At 53.8% G+C, this 22,038-nt stretch overlaps 1 protein-coding gene across 1 annotated transcript; it reads right to left on the reverse strand.

Moving 5' to 3' along the window:
* Nucleotides 1-7,521: 7,521 nt before the first annotated feature.
* Nucleotides 7,522-11,339, reverse strand: TMSB15B (thymosin beta 15B). Its single transcript, XM_045029137.1, has 3 exons — nucleotides 11,214-11,339; nucleotides 9,619-9,723; nucleotides 7,522-8,037 (listed from the first exon to the last, which is right to left on the reverse strand). The coding sequence occupies exons 2-3, from the start codon at nucleotides 9,716-9,718 to the stop codon at nucleotides 8,000-8,002; spliced, it is 138 nt and encodes a 45-aa protein (XP_044885072.1). The 5' UTR covers nucleotides 9,719-9,723; nucleotides 11,214-11,339; the 3' UTR covers nucleotides 7,522-7,999.
* Nucleotides 11,340-22,038: the final 10,699 nt, after the last annotated feature.

Below are 22,038 nucleotides of genomic sequence, written 5' to 3' on the forward strand. Positions count from 1 at the left end.
TATCCCGGTGCCTGCATCCCTGGTCACAGGGCGTGGAGGAGCCCTGAGGGTCCTTCACGGGCAGCAAGCCGGTCAGCCCGAGCGGGGTAGAAGGCTGGCGCAAGCTGTGGGAAGACCGCATCGAGCAAGGCGGCAAGCGGTCCTCGGAGCAGGGACTGTGCCGCATTGGGGAGGGCTGTTGTGCTCCCAGTGGCAGCTTCCCTCGAGACTGGGGGCCTGTCTCAGGCGGCGCCCCGGGTACCGGGAGGGTTAAAATGTCATGCGCAGCTTGTGCAGCCTCTGGAGTCAATGGCATCCTCACTGCAGGGGAGGCATGTGCGGACGGGACCGGGCTGCTCCACTCAATGCGAGTCGGATGCCTGGGTCCCGAGGGGGATTGTGGGCTGCCCAGCTCCGGTCCGGCCTCACCCCTATCTTTCTCTTGGGTCTTCCCCTGCTTCTTGGAGGGGGAGCGGTGCTGGCTAGTGGAGGGGACTTCACTCCGTACCAAAGACGCAGTGCCGGGCACCGAGTCTGTTCAGCGTGCCCATGCTGCGGCCAGCGCTGATTCCATTAGTAGAGCGCAAAGCCTAATGTCCCTCTCCTTAGTCCGGGGCTTGAATGATCTGCAGATCCTACAGCGCTCACTTACGTGGGTCTCGCCCAAGCAACGGAGACACTGAGTGTGCGGGTTGCCTCTTGGCATAGAACTGCAACAGGAGTCGCACGACTTGAAGCCTGGGGCACGGGGCATGCCCCAAGCCCAGATGACTAACTGGAGAAAACTATTTAACTATTGGAAGAACTGTACAACTAAGGCTAACTAGAGAAGCTGCAGCAAGGCTGAAGCACGAAGTTCCGACTACCTTCACTGGCGGCAAGAAGGAACTGAGGGTGGGGGGAGTGCGCAGCTCCCCTTATAGCGCGATATAGAGGCACCACTCCAGGGGTCGCAGCAATGCTCCCCCCGTACGGGTACTGCTAAGGGAAAAACTTCCGGCACCGGTGCACGTGGCGAGCACGCACACCTGCTGTGGAATACACCTGAGCAATCACTTGAAGAAGAACGGTGAGCGAGTCTTATTTTAAAACAAGTGTCTCTCTTCCTACAGGATCTGGTAACACGGATATATGACAACCACCCCTGGTTAGTAGCAACCAAAGTTGCAGAGAGATCCAGCATCACCAAAAGGAACCCAAACTAATGCCAATGGGAGATTATTCATGACCCCAAACAGAATGGTCACAGCTACAAAGGAAGATTCCAGCCCAGGTTCAGGCCTTTCTTTGGCGGTCCTCTACTGCAGATGCACCTGGATATTAACGAGGAGCAGAAAAACCACCACCTTCTTGCTCACCTTCCTAGAAAGGGAAGGTTAAAGTGAATGGCATACACTTTGGTGTCAAAAGGGGATGACTGGCTTTAAGCAGCCAGGCCACATAGGGACAGAAACCTAAGACACCCTGCCCCGAACACATACAGAATCAATACAAGAGAGTTAGCTCTGTGGCATCAACAGCAGCTCATAGCTCTCTGCAGTCTCCATGGCCAGGACTGTGCAAAGCTGATTTCTACATGGCTGCAATGTGGAGTTGCCACACACTGTGCTGTCCGCGGCTTTGCAAACTGTGCAGGAGTAGACTCTCAACTCCCAGCTGGCACCGGGCTTCTTTTTGCCCATGGTATCCCAAGTGAAATCAAAATGAAAATCGTGACCAGCCAATCCCTGCCTGATTGGTGTCTCAGTGTTCAATCACAGTACTTGATATCACCTGCTCTGACTACACACTGTCCTTGATGATACATGGACAACCCCTCCCCCGACTAGGCACATCCTGTCAATGCAACAGCAAATCAAACCTGCAATGGCTATGAATCTCAGCTTTAATGGTGACTAATGGCCCAGAAGATGCACATTCAATGCATCCCTGACATTGCAATCTTTAACCCTCACTTATTTTAATTCTCTGAAATGTGAAAGTAAATGGATTCCATCAGGGCAGCAAGAACAGACGCAAACATGGAGTTTTTGTGTATATAAGGATCTCTCCCTTCTAAATAAAGTTGCTAAGGGCTTGGCTACACTTGAGAGTTGCAGCGCTGGTAGAGGCTTTCCAGCGCTGCAATTAGTAACCGTCCACACCTGCAAGGCACATCCAGCGCTGCAACTCCCTGGCTGCAGCGCTGGCTGTACACCTGGTCAGGTTGGGGTGTAGCGATTGCAGCGCTGGTGATCCAGTGCTGCTCATCAAGTGTGGACACACACCAGCGCTTTTATTGGCCTCCAGGGAATAAGGAGATATCCCAGAATGCTTTTAACTAAATTACTCTTTGTTTTGTTATGCAGCCTCTCTTTGTTTTGTAGTGAACTCCGGATCGGAGCTCGTTGAACTGCTTATCTAAAAAAACAAACACTGATCACAGCAAACAGGAGCTATCTGTACCTGGATGTGAACAATCAAATGAGAGGCAGGGAGTGAATGTTTGCTTGACAGAGAAACAGGCTGTTTGCAATTAAGACTAAGGGTTCGCAAACATTTTGTGATTTTTCAATCCAGGAAGCTAACACACAGTGTTGGCTCCAAAAATCCACTCTCTCTCTCTTCCCCACTCCCTGTCACAGTACACCACAGGGAGTGAGTGAAACAGTGGGGAGTCCGTGTTGGAGGCAGGCTGTTTGCAATTAAGAGTTAAGACTAAGGGTTTGCGAACATTTTGTGATTTTTCAATCCAGGAAGCTAACACACAGTGTTGGCTCCAAAAATCCACTCTATCTTCCCCGCTCCCTGTCACAGTACACCACCCTCCACCCCCCTTTTGAAAAGCACGTTGTTGCCACTTGAATGTTGGGATAGCTGCCCATAATGCAGCACTCCCAACAGCGCTGTAAATGCTGCAAGTGTGGCCACACACCAGCGCTGTTCCTGCACAGCTGCATGACCAGCACTGTAACTCCCAGTGCTGCAACTTTCAAGTGTAGCCAAGCCCTAAGGAACTAGTGCTAGCTACATTGTAGCAACCTAAGGAAGGGATGGGAATCTCTATTGAATATTTCCCTATTTATGTTTACGTTGCTGTGTTTTCAGAGTTGTTCTTTCAACCCTATCCCCCTGAAATGCTGGCTAAGAGAGTTTTCGAGGTTTGTGCCTCCTGACTGGAGCATTTGGAGCATTGCCATTAGCTATTGGGAACATCCCAAGGCCTGTTTTACACATCCATCTTGGCAGTGCTTTCAGACTTGATTTTGTGGTTATTTCTGGTTGGAGTGACTCTAGGGTCACCGAGATCTCATTCTGCTGTGGAAGCTCCAGTGTCTGTGCTCTGTGCCTGGGATATACACCTGCACTCTTCAGAGGTACAAGCACTTGTGTGAAATGGATGTAAGTGGTCTGATTAGAAAGACTAAGTTTCCTGCTGCATTAAAATCCTTTTGTTGACTTAGAAGCTCGCAACACCAATAGTTTCTGAACCAGGGCTCATTTCCTGAGTTTGAAAGTTATTTGCCTCTGAGACCATAGTGAATCACGGACTGCAGGAGTTACATTGACTGAGGGTAGGATCAGGCAAATGATACACTGAAAGGTGCTTGAAGAGGAACCACGCCAACTCAGGAATATCTGTGAAACCCTTTCACGGACTCATCTTCAGGTCTTTCAACAGTGCTTCTACAACAGGGCTGGGCAAACTTTTTGGCCCAAGGGCCACATCAGGTTTCCAAAACTGTATGGAGGGCCAGGTAGGGAAGGCTGTGCCTCCCCAAACAGCCTGGCCCCCTCCCACTTCCTGCCCCCCTCAGAAGCCTCCCTGCTCCTTGTCCCCTGACCACCCCATCCAACCCCCTCTGCTCTCTGGCTGCCCCAACCCCTATCCACACCCCCACTCCTGACAGACCCCCTGGGACTCCCATCCCCTGACAGACGCCACCCCCCAAACCTCCTGCCCCTTATCCAACCCCCCTGCTCCCCACCCCCTTACCATGCTGCTCAGAGCACCAGGACTGGCAGCCGCACTGCCCGGCCGGAGCCAGCCCTGCCGCTGCACAGTCTAGAGCACCGGGGCAGGCCAGCAGTTCTTGCAGCCATGCTGCCCGGCAGGAGCTCACAGCCCCCCAGCCCAGAGCGCTGGCAGCACAGCAATCTGAGGCTGCAGGGAAGGACGGACAGCAGGGGAGGGGTCAGGGGCTAGCCTCCCCGGCCCGGAGCTCAAGGGCTGGGCAGGAGGGTCCCACCGGCCGGGTGTGGCCAGCAGGCTGTAGTTTATCTATTCTATGGGGTAAATTTAGAAGCAGCTATGCAGCATCTTTCCTATTTAGAAACGTGCTCCATTAGATTGGGAGCCAGCAACAGGCCAGTGTAGGTAGCAAGTTACTGAACTAGATGGACAAATTGTCCAAGGGCAGCATGTTAACTGCTTTCCCATACAGCTGACTAGGCTTTCTTACAGCCTTAGCCATAATCTGTGGTTGGCAGGTGACCTCAGTAATTAAGAGCGTCCTCAGATCTTCTGTGCAGATGATTCCTTCATGGTGAGCAGAGGTGCCTTTTTTCACCCACCCTTTGTGTGCACTAGCTTTTCTTTTTCTCCTTAAGTTCACCCACAGCTGGTAGCAACCCGTGGCACAGCTGCACAACTGGTAACAGGGATAGGAACACCAGCATACACTTATAGACCTGCTCTGAACTTTCCACCAGGTGACAGTGGCAAAACACCAACCTCCACTGTGTTACAGCCACTGGTTGAGCTGCAGAAGTGGGAGGTCTGTAAACGCCAGCAGGGGCACAGCAATTAAACAGTCCAACACATGGTCTGGGAAGAGTCAAACCACCAGCTGACAGGCAATACCAGAGCCCTGCTAGTGCTTGACCTGCCCCACCATCTGGGGACTTTTAAAACACAAATGCTTTAGAAGGACCACAAAGCAGCTGCTGAAAGCCTCAGCAAGTGGCCCCCCTTCCCCTCGGGCAAGCATTAGGGAAGACATTCTAGGACTACTGAATCAGACAGTGAAAGCAGGTCAGCAGCTGTCCAGTGCTTATGTCTTATATTTATGCTGGATGGAAGAGTTTTCTTTTGAGGGAGGCATACATTGCTCCTTATTCTATCAGTTAATAGGTATGAGATAGGGCTGTAGGGAACTCTTTCAGTAAGAGCTCTCTGCCCTTTCTCCTCTCCCACCTCACAGGAAGAGGGTAATTTGCTACACATTCAACAGCACACAGCTGTAGGCAACTACTGTGTATTCTAGTCCAGTGTCAGCATGAATGAGGGGTATTTTACTAGTGTTTTAATCCTGCATTTGCACAAGGACACCCAGAGCTGTGAGCCTTCTACACAGCAGGAAGGACTCTACCATGTCCAGGCCACTGGAGATGGGCCAAAGTCTTCCTATTGGTCAGCTGTTTTACACAAGAGAACAGCTGTAAGGTCACATGCTAAGGAACAATTTTAAATGGGATCCACTGCACTGGTGCAGCTCTTAAGAGCCAATTGTTAGCAAAATCTTTTGAGCACAGATGTCAGATACCCAACCTGTGAGCACCAACCAATGCACTCCACAGAGCACAGACCAGCCTGGGCTACTCTAGCTTTGTTAAACACCTGTGCTTTTAGCTCAAGAGCTTCCAACCCTGATGCCCACCCCATCAAACAGGACCCAGAAGGAAGCCAATGCAACATAGTATTTCAGGATCAGCAAAGGGGAAATCAGACAGCAAGATGTCCCCCATCCTTTTTGATGCCAGGGGTGTTTATCCCAGGAGGCAGATGGCAACATCAGTATTTCATTGCTGCTCATGGGGTTAGAAGAGGGACAAAGGAACTGGGAGCAGCTGCAGATGGGGGGGAAATATAAATGTAATGACCTAGTCCAGGCCTGCACAACTCAAAGCAGTGAGGGCCATATTACTCCAAAGAAAACAGCTGAGAGCTGAACCCCACAAACCACCACCAAAACACCTGCCCCAGCACCTGCCACCCCACGGAAACAAACCCTCCTTCTCCAGCACTGCCCCACTGAAACAGCTGTGGGCCAAAAAGGAAGGTTGTGGCAGGAGGGGAAGAAATGGCACACATAGGGTGACCAGATCACAGCTGTAAAATAGGAACTGCCTCCTCTCCACTCAGCCCCACCATCACACCCCTCTTCAAGCCTCCAGGGGTCACTATATTGCTGCACACAGCAGTACCAAAAATGAAGATACTGAAAATGGATGCCTCCCTCCAGCCACTGACTTGCTGCTTGCCTCCTCGCCACATATAAAGCCTCATGCCCACCTGGGTCATCATCCCCCCATGAAATAAGGGGAGAGGACAAGGGGGATGTTTGAAAGGATTTCATGCAACTGTCCAACACACAAACACAAGGGCCGTGGGGGGGGGGGGGAAGGGGAGCAGTGTGATTGGGGCTGAGGAGGGGGAAGGTCCCTGGATCAGGGAAGGGGTAGCAGTCAGGGTGGGGCAGGGCAGGTGCAACATGTCTCCCCCAGGGAATTCCTGGCTGCTCACAGGCAGTTAACCCGCATCACTACAGAGGCACACCATGACCAACCAGTGCAGTAGATGCCCTGCCCCCAACTGAAGGGGGCCTCAGCCCAGTCCCCCCATTCTCTTCCCCCCCCCCTTGCTTGGCACTTACCAAGTCTGCCTCATACCCAGTGCTTCCCACCTCAGCAGGCCGGGTGGGGGTGGGAGAAGAGAGCAGTAGACAGATACACATGGTTCTGACCATTAGGGCAGTTGGAGTGCAGTGTGTGGGGCTGAGAGGTGGGGCCCCCCCAGGCAGGGGGCAAATCTGGCAGCCACAGCCTGCTGCTTGCCTGCAGGCCACATGCAGACTGGGGGCTGCATGTTGTGCAGGCCTGACCTAGTCCCCTTCCCCTCCCACCTCTGCATCATTTGGCTTGCAGGGTGAACAGTAAGAGCATCCTATTTACATTAAGGCCTTGTACAAATGCATCCACCCCACAGGGGGGTGGAAGAATGAGGGGTGAGTAGCTACACCAACTCTAGTGGTGCATTCCTAAGCAAGAGTAACAGCCTTGCTAGCACTTTTATTCTAGTGAAAGTGCATCCACACTAGGGGATGTGCCACTATAACTGTTGGTTAAAATAATCTGACTCCTAACCAAGTTAGTTATGTCATTCTACAAGCCATTTAGGCCTGGCCTACAAGACTAGTTACTAGATAAAAGGTCACGTTCTCCCTTTGAGCCTTGTGGAAACTTTTCAGTAACATCAGCAGAATACCCTGTGAGCAGGAGTATTATGTAGCCTCAAGTTTCTCAGCCCATGAAAAGGGAGCTCAGCCCTACCCAGAGGGTGACTAACAAAGAGTTGTCTAAGCACTATAAGAAAAATTAATATGGTTGTAGGCTAGCTTTACAAGTCAAGAACATCAAGGGCAGGGATGGGAGCACCAGCATGGAAAGAGCAGACTTCTCTACCATATCTCCTGCCCAAACTCAGTCGCAGCACCAACACCTCCTGACAGGTCAACAGCAAAACAAGCTGAAGAGCCAGGAAAGAAGCCTGGAATCCTTAAGTATGTCATTATATTTTATTTTTATAATAAACTTTTCACTTATTTCAAGGAAGACAAAAATTAAATTGTGAGTGAGGCTGCAGAAACACCATTGTGAGCAAATATGCCAGACAGACCCAGGTCAGTAGGCCAAATCAGAAGAATTTCACTGCCCCCCACCACATAGCAGAAGCGGGTCTCTGTACCCAGGAGCTCCCATAGCCCTCTGCTTCCTTCTCCTCCCTCATTGCATTAGAGCAAGATCAGTGCCGTAAACAGGAGGTGGCCAAGCAGAAAAGGTGGGGTTGGGTCAGGCTACCAATGAATTCTGAAAGGACCATGCTTCATTCTTCCACCTGCCCAAAGCAGCTGGCACAGTGGGACAACAGAGTTAGAAGTTGCAGCATTTTTCTATACAGGTAGATGTAATTAAAAAAACAGATGATTTAATTCAAAGCAAAAAAATTAAGTGGTGGCTCTTCCTGCCATGCCATCTCCCTCTATGAAGACTTCACACATTCCTTCTCCTGCTCGATGGCTGAAAGAGAAGAGAGTTCTATTAGCTTCTCTGCCTTAATGCTATCCCCTTCCTCAAGGGTTGGGACAATACAGCACAGCTGCTCTACCTGCAGAGCGCCTCATCTACGGCTAGCATCACTGACCTACTGTCAAGGCTTTGCAATACACTAGCACTGTACAGGTCAGGCTGAGGAGCATCCAAATCCTGGGCAAGCTTTGAGATGTGTTGCACCAGAGTGTGTTTGTGTGTGGTTTTATGTTTTGCATAGTTTTAGGGATTTGAGTTGTCTTCCCCTCCCCCTCATACCTATCCCCCACCAACAGTCAGTGCTACAACAGAACATGTTTACAAGAGGACATGAAAGGGACTATTCTTACGGAAAGCTTTAAGACCCAGTTTTCATGGAGTGTCCATGACAGAGGAACATTGCTGCTGCCCAGTCAAACTGGAAAGGAGTCAGTCCTGAGAACTCACTGCTCGAGTGAATTCTCAACACCTAGTGAGATGGACAAGTACCATCCCATTCTGCAGACAGGAATGAGAAATGTGAAGTGACCTGTCTAGACCAGGGGTTCTCAAACTGGGGGTCAGGACCCCTCAGGGGTCATGATATTACATGGGGGTCACAAGCTGTCAGCTTCCACCCCAAACCCCACCTTGCACCCAGCATTTATAATGGTGTTAAATATAAACTAAACACTTTTTAAAATATAAGGGGAGGTCACACTCAGAGGCTTGCTCCGCGAAAGGGGTCACCAGTACAAGAGTTTGAGAGCCACTGGCCTAGACCATTCAGCCTCAGAGCACCAGCTCTTTGCATGTAGTAGTTGGGCAGTTGCCTACAGTACTGACTATTGTATTTGTCATCATTTCAAAAGACCCCTCAGCAAACATGCCTGAAAGACCTGAGCAGGTAGGCTTAAAACAGCAAAGTGCAATAAAAGAGCTAGAAACCTTCTTACTAATAAAAATGTGTTTTAAGATACTGACAACTTCCCCCAGCCAGAGGCCTTTGTGTCTAGCTCTTGTGGAGGATCAAATCCTATCTGAGGTTTAAAAAAACCAAAAACAATATTTTTGATTGGAACAAAAACCAGACCAAAATGCCTCAGCCTGCCAGATTCCTCAGTGATGAGATCAGCACAAGCACATCCGCTCCCACTTGACACTCCTACACAGCCAGAATTGGAAGTCTGTGTCACAACAAAATGCTAATAGGAGAACCGTGTTTTGGAGTACCAGGCTTTGGGCAGTTCTGCCAGTCCCCTTGCTTTAGAATGCTTTCCTCTTCCCTTCTATCTGGACACCTGACCATTTGGACACAGGCTCACATCACAAAAGTAACTAAAAACTTTAATTCAGCTTCTTCTGCTAGCGAGAAGTATGGCCTCGCAAGTATAAGAACTGCCTGAAACACCAGACCCAACTTATGCCTAAGATTTAAAGCCTTCAGCAGAGAACCTGGAATTCCTGTCATGTTGCTGTAAGGAGGTGCCATTATTGGCCATCCATTGAGTTGTCCATGCATACAAAGATTTAGGAACCACTTGACTGCTCAGCTAGCTCTCCCCCTACAGAAGGAAGGAATTGGATACTTACTCTCCTTTGACGGGAGTGTGTTCTTCTCCTCTGTGTTGGTCTTTTTCAGCTTCTTCTTGTCAAATTTCTCAACTTCAGAGAGGTCTGGTTTGTCACACATTTTAGCTAAATTAGTAAAATAAACAAGTTACAACCCATCCCTGCAAGGGAAATCCCAGGTGGCATGTGCTGAGTTACACAGCCAGAACCCTTCCGGGAGAGTGATCAGATGTAACAGTATGAACTGCCTGGTTGATGATTTCATGTATATTAGCAAAGAACTCAAGATTCAGCTCAGACTTCAAGCAGTGATAACTGGATGGGCATTTGAGACAGCACAGCTAGCAAGGCCACGTGTCAGAACAGGGATGGAGGGAAAGCCCATAAGGGAGTTTTATTTAAAAAAGGCTGATTAGGACGAGAGACACACCCCAACTGATTTGGGTTGGGCACCAGAGCTCTGTCTCCTGCACTTGAAGTGATAGGTGTAGATCTCCTTTGTATTAAGCTCCTAATAGCAAAGGACTACATTGTTCTGAGACAGGAGCAGAGCCGGACCAGCATTATCCTCCCTTTTATCAATACCTGCCTCTTCCCCAGCCTCGGTGGGGGAGAAGCAGATCCTTCCATCACCCACCACTCCTGCCAGTCTACACATCTAGAGAAAGCCAGCCAGGTGTCCTCTGCTCTCCATTCAGCCTCACAGCCAACTGCTCCTACACCACAGCAGTTAACCTGAGCAATGCCAGCTAGCAACCCAAGCCCAGCTTGCGTCTCTCTGCCGAGCCCGGACCGGCCATCATTCAACATTTACACCCGTTGGAAGGATTAAGTATCTCCAAGCAATGTATAAAAACCCACTGCCCCGCTTCTCTCCCCTTAGCAGTGGCTGTAGGCGCCCAGAGGGACCCCCGAGACTCCGCGGTGCTCCACAGGGGGCAGTGGGGCGGAGCGCGCCGCCCCCCACCGCGCAGGGAGCAGTGCTGTGGGGAGAGGGGCTTAAGCCCCCGCTGCAGCAGGACACACCCGCGATGCCCGGCGCAGGGCGGGCGGTAGAGCCCCTCCCCAGACTGCGGAGCCGGAGGACAATGGGCAGCGCGATGGGAGGAGCCGAGACTCGCCCGGGACAGAAGCTAGAGCCTCAGCCCGTCTCGGGGCTCTGCACGCAGCACCCCCGGGTGAGCGGCTCCCCGCCCCCCCCGTTCACAGGAGAGGGACGCTCCCGCAGCCCGCGCCTCTGGGCGGCGGTTTCCGGCCCATCCCTACCCCGGGCGCTTCGCTCACGGCAGGGTTGGGCTTTTCCCCGCCCAGCCCTGCCACATGGCGATTGCTCCGCGGGGAACAGCTCTCCCCCCCCCGCCCTCCCCCAAGAGCCAGCTACAGCCCGCAGCGCAACCGCCCCCACCTCCCAACAAGAGGGAGGCTCCACCAGAACCCCCCGTCCATGCAACGGGAGCAGCCCCGGCAGTGAGGCATCTCCGCCAGGGTCCCCCGTGCATGCAACAGGCAGAAACAGCAGCTGTCGCCAACGCCCCCGTTCCGGCGCCCGGTACGTGCAAGGGTGCACCTCCAGCGGCACCCCGGGTACATACAAAGGGGGCTGACACGCCCCGTACCTGCTGTGCTGGCTGTAGCGCTCCCCAGGAAACTACTGCAATCGCTCAGGTGTCTGCTGTTCCCGCGTGGGGCGGCTCCTTATATACCCCGGCTACCGCCCGCCCCTGCCTCCCATTGGCTGTCCGCCCTGCCCGCCGCTCGGCATGCTGGGAAGCGTAGTTGGGTCTCGGGGCCCTCCATTGGCCGAGCTGCGCCAGAGAACTACACCTCGCAGGGTGCACCGGAGCGGGGGTAAAGCGCCCCTTCCCCCACTGTAGTTGAAGACGTGGGGTGACGGGCGCTGCAGAGAGAGGAGTGGGTGGGTCCCTGGGCTGGCCCTGCAGCATGCAACTGCTGGGGTCTCCCTCCATCGGCTACAGTCACAATGGCTGGCTCTCCCCACGTGTGAGAGGGCCACGGAGGAGCCCCGAAAAGCAGCTGCATAGGGATATCTGCTCTCCCTGTCGAGAGAATCGCAGACAGGCGGGCACACCAATAGAGACAGACGGACATAGGCGCAGACAGGCTCACAGGCAGAGAGACATATACGGAGGCACGCAGATCCACATCCCCCAGAGAGACAGACCCAGGCAGACTGCAGCTCCCCTAGGATATTTTTGCTCCCATCGGCAGAGCTGAAATAGGGAGAAACAGTAGCGAAAATATGCTGGTGGGGCCAGCCACCCAGATGCGCAAAGGCATGCAGACGGGCAAGCACAGACAAGGCACATGGACAGACTAGACGGTCCTATGCATGTACGCAGACACACACAGAGCAGCACTTCCTTATATAGGGCCTCTTTACCAATCCTCTGAAAAGCAAGTCCTTTCTCAGCCGGAGACAAAGCATGAGAAAATCTAGCTCTAAAGACAATGCATGGAAGAGGCTGAGGCTAGGGCTCTTGAATGGAATTGGCTGTAGGAACCGTGCAGCGCCGCCATCTCTAGCAGAACAAATACACCTATCCTAGCTCAGACGTGGTCCACTTTAGACTCTGAACCAGCCTGTTTGTGGCCTGGATTTGAAGCCCTCGAATGTGAGGACGCTAGGCCACAGCTAAGTGTAGGATGAGCTCATGGCCTTTCGCAACAACATGAATGAGGCTCTCCAATGAGAGCTAAATTACACCATTTCCATCTCCCCACCAGTAAACCTTGGAAGCACAGCCCTGCTGCAAGGGTGTTAGATAAGCAGGCAGGAGAGCTGGGCTGCTCTGGTGGTGAAACGTGTCCAGTTTGGGAGGAAAAGAGCTCTGTGTTAGCATTAGGATTCAGTCATTCACTATGCCGGAGTGTGGGGTAACAAGTGGGTCTTTGCCAGACAGATGCAGTTTTGAGCATGGGAGCAAGAACCCCTCTGAGGAGTGCCAAAAAAGGGGCGTGCCCCGCAGCAAGATGACAAAGACTCTTCTTATTCTCTTCCCAACAGCACCATCTAGTGACTGAAGCTCAAGTATAATGACACACAGAAATGGGGCTAAATTCACCCCTAGGGTAACCCAAATGAAATCAATTGAATTGCACCAGGGAGGAAATTTGGTCCATGACTGGAAGGGGAACTGCAAAAGACCACTCTGTTTTTTAAAAACAAGGAGGAGTCCTTGTGGCACCTTAGAGACTAACAAATTTATTTGGGCATAAGCTTTCATAGGCTAAAACCAGATGCATGGAGTGAAAAATACAGTAATCAGTATATATATTACAGCATATGAAAAGATGTTTTTTAAGAAACTATCAACAACTATTATCCCTGAAGGTTGTTCGCACAGAATGCCTGTCTAAGCCTGATTTCATCTCTGTCATTTGTTTTTGGTGTAAAAGAGGATGGCCAATATATTTCAGAGGCTGTGCCTGATCTAGAAGTAGATCCCGCTGCTTTTTCACCACCCTATAGTTCTGAGGTGCCTATAATATAACTCCAAGTGGATATGAATCACTTCCTTTGTGGGCGTCTGTCCCACTGCCTTGTTATTCCTATAGCCAGGCCGAGCCAATTCCTTCCTTAGCTTCAGGCTCTTACTCCTTGTCCAACTATCTTCCTGAGAATGTGAATGATCCACTCCTATTGTGTATAGTTACAGAGAAGGTATTTATAGACTGTGCTCATAGCTCTCCTGAGAATTCCCTTTTCTAGACTCTGTAAATGTTCCTCCTCTCTCAGCCTTCAATCCGTGTACTGTAATTATTGTCCTTCCTTTTATATTTTGATATGTACTGTGTAAACTGTGGGGTCCACACTTGCATGCTATAAATTCACAGGCAATTGAGGATGGGACCACTGCCTCCCTAATTCTGTCCACCACGGGCAGCTTGAGCATTGCATTATATCTTCTGAGATGCTGCTTAGCAGCATCAGTTGGAAGGCTAGCCTTTTGAGCTGGAGATGTGGCCTGGGGAGTCAGCCAAGTCCCTTATGCACACTCTTCTGAATTCTGGGACGAGATCTGAATAATCAAGAAACCATTTTGCACGGAGTGTTCAAAGCTTCTGACACATACAAGTATAATTTTCATACACTGACCTAAAGACCCCTAAAGTGGGCAAACTACGTCCCACAGGCCAGATCTGGCCCGTGAGCCGTTTTAAGCCAGCCCGCAAGCTGCTGCTGGGGAGCGGGGTCCGGGGCCGCACCACGTGGCTTGCCTGACTCTGGTGCTCCAGCCGGGGCGCTGGGTGGGGGGCCATGCCACGCTCCATGGCCCCACTCCAGCTCCTACATGCTCGAATGGGAGCTGCAGGGAAGTGCCTGTGGATGGGGCAGGGTGCAGAGGCGCCTGACCACGCCTCCACATAAGAGCCGGAGAAGGTACATGCCACTGTTTCCAGGACCTGCCTGAGGTAAGCGCTGTTCAGAGCCTGCACCCCTGAGCCCCTCCCTAAGCCCCAACCCTGATCCCACTCTCCAAACCCCTCAATCCCAGCCCGGAGCACCCTCCTGCACCCCAAATCTCTCATCCCCAGCCCCCCCAACCAGAGCCCTCGCCTCCTCCCACATCCCAACCCCAATTTTGTGAGCATTCATGGCCCACCATACAATTTCTATTCCCTGGTGTGGCCCTCGGGCCAAAATGTTTGCCCACCCCTGCTTTAAATAGTATGTGTAACAATGGCAGACAATTGCCCCGCATCTTGCCCCTGGGATGTTCAGGGTAAATTGCCATCTTCTGCTTCCAACACTGGTGTCCATGGTGAATAGGTCTTGGGGATATCTCAATAGTCTAAGCATCAGTTTTTAAGCATCTATGATCTGATTTTCAATTGTGAACACCCAGAGCTCTCACTGAAATCACCAGGTGCTGTGGTTGTGTAACATCTCCAACAAATCAGTCCACTGAAGTCCTTGTGTGCTTAACTCAGCCCTTCATTCTTCCAAGGTAAATTAAATTCCATGCTCTTCATCTGATGGGGCTCTTCAGGATGAGATTTTAAGAACAGAGGGAGTCTGCTGTGGATTGGCACTAAAGAGCAGGGCTGCCATGGATCAAAATTTCCCTCCTCCCAGCTGCTGTGTCGTATGTGGTATGCTGGCTGCCATGCTCCACCCCAGAAGGGGCTGCATTTAAGTAGTGCTGCATTCACAGTTTGTAAACCACATTGGGATTCTTAGGGAGGCCCTTTAAAAATGTCAGTATTATTCTTCTAATTGAATAGCTCGTCTCTTTATTCTGCAACCCATTAAATCTTGATCTGGAAGCATCAAAAAGGCACTTCCCCAACTGACACCAAAAAGAAATCCCTCCTAGCATTTTATTATGCTATTACAAAGAAAGGGCAGAGGAGAGAAGCTGGGCAGTGAGTGACACCAGCACCTGATGGTTTTCGGAGACTCTGCTGTTACCTAGGTTTCTTTCCTGGCACGTTCCCAATTTAAAAGGAGGCTGTTTGGGAAAAAAGACCTATGTGCAAAACTAGTACCAGATTTGTGCATCAGTGGGAGTGTATCGGGTGTTGTGACAGATGCTTCACTCTCCTGCCTGTCTGTGGACAGATTTGATTTTACAGGAGTGTTACTGCCACTGCTTTTCTGGGATCAATTTGGTCCTCAAAAGAAAAACTCCCTCTGAAAGAGCAGGTAAATAGAGAGGGCTGATTGCAACTCTCTGGCTTATGCTGAAGAGACAGAAGGATACAAGATTTTCAGGTAGACAGTATAACAAAACTCTGTGAAAAGAGAGCTACCACATATTGTTCTGAGCATGAGCCATATAAGAAGGACCCTTAGGGGAAAGCATGCAAGGCAGCATGTCAAATTCATATGGAAGTGAACTCTGGAATCCACATTTAAATGGGGCCAGGATATAAATTCAGGACATCATATTGCCCTCAATCTACAGGGGCTTGTCCCCTGGTGTCACAAGGAGATTTGCACAGAGATCAAGAGGCCTGTATGTAGTCATTAAACTGTTCTATATTGTTTATCCAGTTCCTTGCTGCATTCAGTATCACTTAGTGAGAGATTCTGTGCTCTGGTAGGCCACCATTACTTCTGCCCTTTGTTTCTCTTCCCCTTTCCCTCTTCTGTCTGTTCATCCCTTTGCATTCTCTTCCTTGCAGAAGTTGCCACTTCCTACATGTGGAGGGCGCCACTCCCACCTCTTCTTCCAGTGATATCCCCTAAAGCAACCAGCAATGGAAAGTTATGGTTGATGCTGAAGTGGTGACATCAGGCTGGAGAGCTGATGTCTCAATGAGGAGGGGGCAGAGAGGTGCATCCCTCTGTGGCATTGTTTTAGGCTGTCTTCAGACTCAGGCAGCTACTTTACTTTAATTTTGCAATGAACCCTTAGAATCTCCACAACCTGAGTATGCCAAGCAGGCCACATACATATAGCACAGAGATCAGATCCAGCCCACAAAGTCTTGGCTGCAGGACTAAACTCACTAGTTCTTCTTCGAGTGATTGCTCCTATGCATTCCAGTTAGGTGTGCGCGCCGCGCGTGCACGGCTCTTCGGAACATTTTTACCCTAGCAACTCCGGCAGGCCGGCTGGGCGCCCCCTGGAGTGGCGCCGCTATAGCGCTGGATATATACCCCAGCCGGCCCATCCGCTCCTCAGTTCCTTCTTCCCGCCCGTGACGGCAGTTGGAACAGTGGAGTGCTCCTTTGACCTCCACATCCCTAGCTTCTCTCTGTTTCTCATTGTGTAGTTAGTGTATATAGTCAGTTTAAATAGTATAGTAAAGTTAGTAATTAGGTAGATTAAGGGGAATTAGGGGGGCTTAGCCCCTCTTCTCCCGACCGGTGCGGGTTTATGCCCAAGACACCGGGATTTAAGCCCTGTGCGGCTTGCCAGCGGCACATGCCGATTGGGGACCCTCATGACTCCTGCCTGCGTTGTTTAGGAGAGGACCATCGCGCAGATAAGTGCCCGATTTGCAGATCGTTCAAGCCTAGAACGAAAAAGGAGCGGGACATTAGGTTGGAGCAGCTCCTAATGGAGTCGGCGCTTACCCCTGCGGTGCCGACATCAGCAGCTCCGCAGTCGTCTTCAGCACGGAGCGCACCAGCGGTTCCCGACCGGTCCGGCACCGAGACTGTAAAAAAGAAGCAGCCGGCACCGAGGCCTCGGCACCGTTCCCTCTCGCCATCGGGGAAACGAAAGCCGCAGCAGAAGCCTATCAAGGCACCTGCATCGGGACCGCTCACCCAGCCTCCGCCGGCACCAGCTGTGGTGGTGCACAGACTGTCAGGGGCGGCTCTACAAATTTGGCCGCCCCAAGCAGTCATGCCCGGGAGGCGCCCCCGAGCCGCGGGAGCAGCGGACCTCCCGCGGGCATGACTGCAGAGGGTCCGCTGGTCGCGCGGCTCGGCTGGACCTCCCGCAGCTGCGGGCGGTTTGCTGGTCCGGCGGCTCCGCTTGAGCTGCCGCAGTCATGCCTGCGGGAGGTCCAGCCGAGCCGCGCGACCAGCGAACCGTCCGCAGTCATGCCTGCGGGAGGTCCACTGGAGCCGCCGGCCGAGCGTCCCCTCCACAGTCATGCCTGCGGCAGGTCCGCTGCTCCCGGGGCTCCGGTGGACCTCCCGCAGGTATGACTGCGGCAGGTCCGCCGGCCCAGCCTGCCGCCCCCCCGGGAAAGGGCTGCCCCAGGCGGGTGCTTGCCCCGCTGGGCTCTGGAGCCGGCCCTGCAGACCGTGCACGGTTCCGTCGACTCCGGCGCCGCAAGGGCCGTTGAGTCTGGTACCGCCCTGCTCCCCGGTGGAAACCGCGGTCGAGCTGCCTCTCCCGTCGACGCCCGAGACTTTCTCGACGGTGAGAGAGCTCATCGAGCTTACAGAGGCACCGAGCCTCCGGCCCCCGGCACCACCGGTGCGGGCTGTACAGTCAGTGGGAAAGCCGGCTATGATGAGGCCACCTTCCCCTGACAGACGGGATAGACGGCGTTCCAGGTCCCGATCCCGATCCCAGAGACGGTCGCCGTCACGCCGATCCAGATCCCGGCACCGATCACCATCTCGGTACCGCTCCCCATCTCGGCGCCGGTCGCAGTCCCGGTACCGCTCCGCATCGCGGTACCGGTCGCACTCCCGGAGACGTTCCCGGTCCCGGTCACCAGACCGTCGGTACCGAAGGCGGTCCGGTTCCCGGTACCGTTCCCGGCACCGCGACACCGCTCTCACCGTCATCGGTCAAGATCGCGGTCGACCTCCCGGCACCGGCACGGTCGATGGTCCCGCTCTCGCTCCTGGCACCGCGAAGACCGGCACCAATCCCCAGCACTGTTCAGGGACAGACCGGCGGCATCGACGGCGCAGTCTTTGAGTGCCTCTGCCCCCCCATGGCCTTCTCACCAACCCTCGGTCGCCTCTCAGGCGGACAGCGGTGGAGATCTCCGGGCCGACCCCCAAGGGCAAGACCACGGTCCGCAGCAGTGGGGCTTTTGGACCCCCTGGGCCTACCACGAGGCTCAAGGCCCCCCCCCTCCGTGCCCCAGGGGCTCCGAATGCAGGGTGCCAGCAGCAACGCTCAGCAGGCCTCCTCCATCATCACAGGGTGAGGCCCCACCGCCACCTGTAGCGGCAGAGCATCCTGTGGCTGAGGCGGCTTCCCACCCCCTGGAAGAACCACCTCCAGAGGACGTGGTCCAGGGTTTGTCCTCGTCTTCCTCGCCGGACGAGGCGGTGGCGGGGGCATCTGCAGTGGACCCCCCTCCGATTGACTTGCGGGCCCACCAGGACCTTCTTCGCTGGGTGGCGCAGGCTATTGACCTCCCCGTGGCGGAGGTCGCTGAGGATGACGACCCGGTGACCAGGGTGCTTGGAGCTGAGGCCCCGATGCGGGTGGCCCTGCCCTTTATCCGCACCATACAAAAGAATGCCACTACCATCTGGCAGTCACCGGCGTCCGTCCCTCCCACCGCTCGTGGAGTGGAACACAAGTACTCGGTTCCTCCCAGCGGCTACGAGTACCTATATACGCACCTGACTCCGGACTCCCTCATGGTGCAGTCCGTAAATAACCGGGAGAGACATGGGCAACCCGCTCCAGCGCCAAAATCTAAAGACGCTCAGCACATGGATCTGTTGGGCCAGAAGGTCTATTCGGCAGGTGGTCTCCAGCTCCGGATTGCCAACCAGCTGGCGCTCCTTGGGCGCTATACCTATGACATTTTGGTGTCCCTGTCCAAGTTCTCGGAGCTGGTCCCAACAGCCTCCCGACAGGAGTTCTCGGCCCTCCTTGAAGAGGGCAAGAAAGCCTCCCGGTCCTCCATCCAGGCCGCTCTGGACTCGGCGGACTCAGGAGCCAGAACTCTGGCCTCGAGAGTGACCATGAGACGCATCTCCTGGTTGCAGTCCTCCACCTTGCCGCCCGAGGTGCAGTACACCCTGCAAGACCTCCCCTTTGACACTCAGGGTCTCTTTTCTGAGAAAACGGACTCAAGGATTCAGACCCTCAAAGATGGTCGAATCGCCATCCGCACCCTGGGTATGCACACACCGGCTACCCAGCGGAGGTCGTTCCGGCAACAGCCATACCGACCATTTACTCAGGCCAGGTCACGGCCTTAAAAATAGTCGCAGAGGCAGCCTAAACCGCCGTCGACCGTCGGGCAACAGGCGTAACCAGGCCCAGGTGCCCTCCAAGGCCCCTCAAGGGCCTAAGCAGGCATTTTGATGGGACGCCCGAGGACGGCCCATCAGACTCTTTACCGGATCCTTTCCCTTTGTTTTGCGACCGCCTTTCCCACTTCCTCCCGGCGTGGTCCCAAATAACAACGGACAACTGGGTACTTCGTACGGTCCAGTATGGTTACCGCCTTCAGTTTGTTTCGCCCCCTCCCTCCCACCCACCTTCCCCGTCCCTCTTCAGGGACCCCTCTCACGAGCAATTCCTCTTGCAAGAGGTCGAGGCTCTGTTGAGCTTGGGTGCCATAGAGGAGGTGCCGAACGACATGCGAGACAGGGGATTTTATTCCCGATATTTTCTCATCCCCAAGGCGAAAGGAGGTCTCCGACCTATACTAGACCTCCGGGAGCTCAACAGGTACCTGCTCAAGCTCAAGTTTCACATGGTCACCCTGGGGACCATCATTCCCTCCCTGGATCCAGGAGACTGGTTTGCCGCCCTCGATATGAAGGACGCGTACTTCCATATCGCGATTTACCCTCCCCATCGACGCTACCTGCGGTTTGTAGTCAATGAGGCGCACTACCAGTTTACGGTACTACCCTTCGGCCTTTCCACCATGCCAAGGGTCTTCACCAAGTGCATGGCAGTGGTTGCCGCCACCCTCCGCTGTCGTCGCATGCACGTCTACCCGTATCTCGACGACTGGCTGGTTCGCGGGCCATCCCGACAGCTAGTGGCAGGTCAAATGGCCGAGATCCTAGCCCTGTTTCGGTACCTGGGCCTTCTCATAAACGCCGAGAAGTCCACTTTAACTCCATCACAAAGGGTAGAGTTCATCGGAGCGGTCCTGGATTCCAGTTTGGCCAGGGCCTGCCTCCCTCAACCTCGGCACCAGACGATGGTCTCCATCATCCGGAACCTGCAGGCTTTTCCCACGACAACGGTTCGGTCCTGCCTACGCCTCCTGGGCCACATGGCATCCTGCACATTCGTGACCACGTACGCAAGGCTGCGCCTTCGCCCATTTCAAACTTGGCTGGCATCGGTGTACCATCCGCACTGAGACCCTCTGGACATGGTAGTCACGGTCACGAAGCCAATCCTCGGTTCGCTCAGCTGGTGGCTGGACCCAGAGGTCGTGTGTGCAGGAGTCCCGTTCCACCCTCCTCGCCCATCCAACACCCTGACCACGGATGCCTCGGCGTTGGGATGGGGGGCTCACCTTGGCAACCTACACACCCAAGGTCTCTGGTCGCCCCGAGAGCTCTCCCTCCATATCAACGTCAGGGAGCTGCGAGCGATCCGCTTGGCGTGTCACACCTTCCGCGCCCATCTGCAAGGGCGCTGTGTGGCGGTGTTCACGGACAACACGATGGCAATGTTCTATGTCAACAAGCAGGGCAGAGCCCGCTCCTCCCTGCTTTGCACAGAAGTGATGCTCCTGTGGGACTTCTGTGTAACCCACTCGATTCACCTGGCAGCGTCCTTTCTTCCAGGAGTGCAGAACACACTGGCCGACCATCTCAGCAGGTCGTTCCTCGCCCACGAGTGGTCCCTTCGTCCGGATGTGGTGCTCACAATTTTCCGAAGGTGGGGGTTTCCCCAGATAGACCTGTTTGCCTCCAAGGAGAACAGGAAGTGCCACCGGTTTTGTTCTTACCAGGGTCACTCCCGAGGCTCCCTGTCAGACGCATTCCTTTGCTCCTGGACGGATCACCTCCTCTACGCCTTCCCTCCATTCCCACTCATACACCGGGTGCTACTCAAGCTTCGGAGGGACAGGGCCCGCCTCATTCTCGTCACTCCGGCCTGGCCACGGCAGCACTGGTACACTCTGCTGCTCGAGCTCTCCGTTCGGGATCCCATTCCCCTTCCCTTATGGCCGGACCTCATCACGCAGGACTTCGGCAGACTCCGCCACCCAGACCTTCAGTCCCTCCATCTTACAGCTTGGTACCTGCGTGGTTGACCCACGCGGAGCGGGACTGTTCGGCAGCGGTGCAGCAAGTCCTGATGGAAAGCAGAAAGCCTTCCACTCGCTCAACCTACCTCGCAAAATGGAAGTGTTTCGCGCTCTGGTGCGATCACAGAGGCCTTAATCCCTTCCTGGTCCCTATTCCTACGATCCTGGATTACCTCTGGTCCCTTAAGGAACAAGGACTCGCGGTCTCCTCCTTGAAGGTACACCTGGCAGCCGTGTCCGCCTTTCGTCCATTCATAGCAGGTCGGTCCATCTTTTCCAACCAGATAGTTTCCCGCTTCCTTAAGGGCCTGGACCGCTTGTACCCGCCGATACGACGTCCTACCCCGTCCTGGGATTTGAACCTAGTTCTGGCCAAGCTTATGGGAGCACCCTTCGAGCCCCTGGCCACGTGCTCCCTGCTCTATCTCTCGTGGAAAACGGCCTTTCTCGTCGCTATAACGTCAGCAAGACGAGTTTCCCAGCTCCGTGCCCTAACGGTTGGTCCACCGTATACCGTCTTCCACGGAGACAAGGTGCAGCTTCGACCACACCCGGCCTTCCTCCCTAAGGTGGTGTCGGCCTTCCACCTCAATCAGGACATTTTCCTTCCGGTCTTCTTCCCAAAGCCACACGCCTCACCTCGTGAGCAACAGCTTCACACCCTGGACGTCCGCAGGGCCCTCGCTTTTTATATAGAGTGGACGAAGCCCTTCCGGCGTTCGCCCCAGCTGTTCATAGCGGTTGCTGATCGCATGAAGGGTGAGCCGGTCTCCTCCCAAAGGATTTCCTCCTGGGTGACTGCATGTATCCGGA

The sequence above is a fragment of the Mauremys mutica genome, chromosome 9 (genome assembly GCF_020497125.1).
Source record: "Mauremys mutica isolate MM-2020 ecotype Southern chromosome 9, ASM2049712v1, whole genome shotgun sequence".
Taxonomy (NCBI): Eukaryota; Metazoa; Chordata; order Testudines; family Geoemydidae; genus Mauremys; species Mauremys mutica.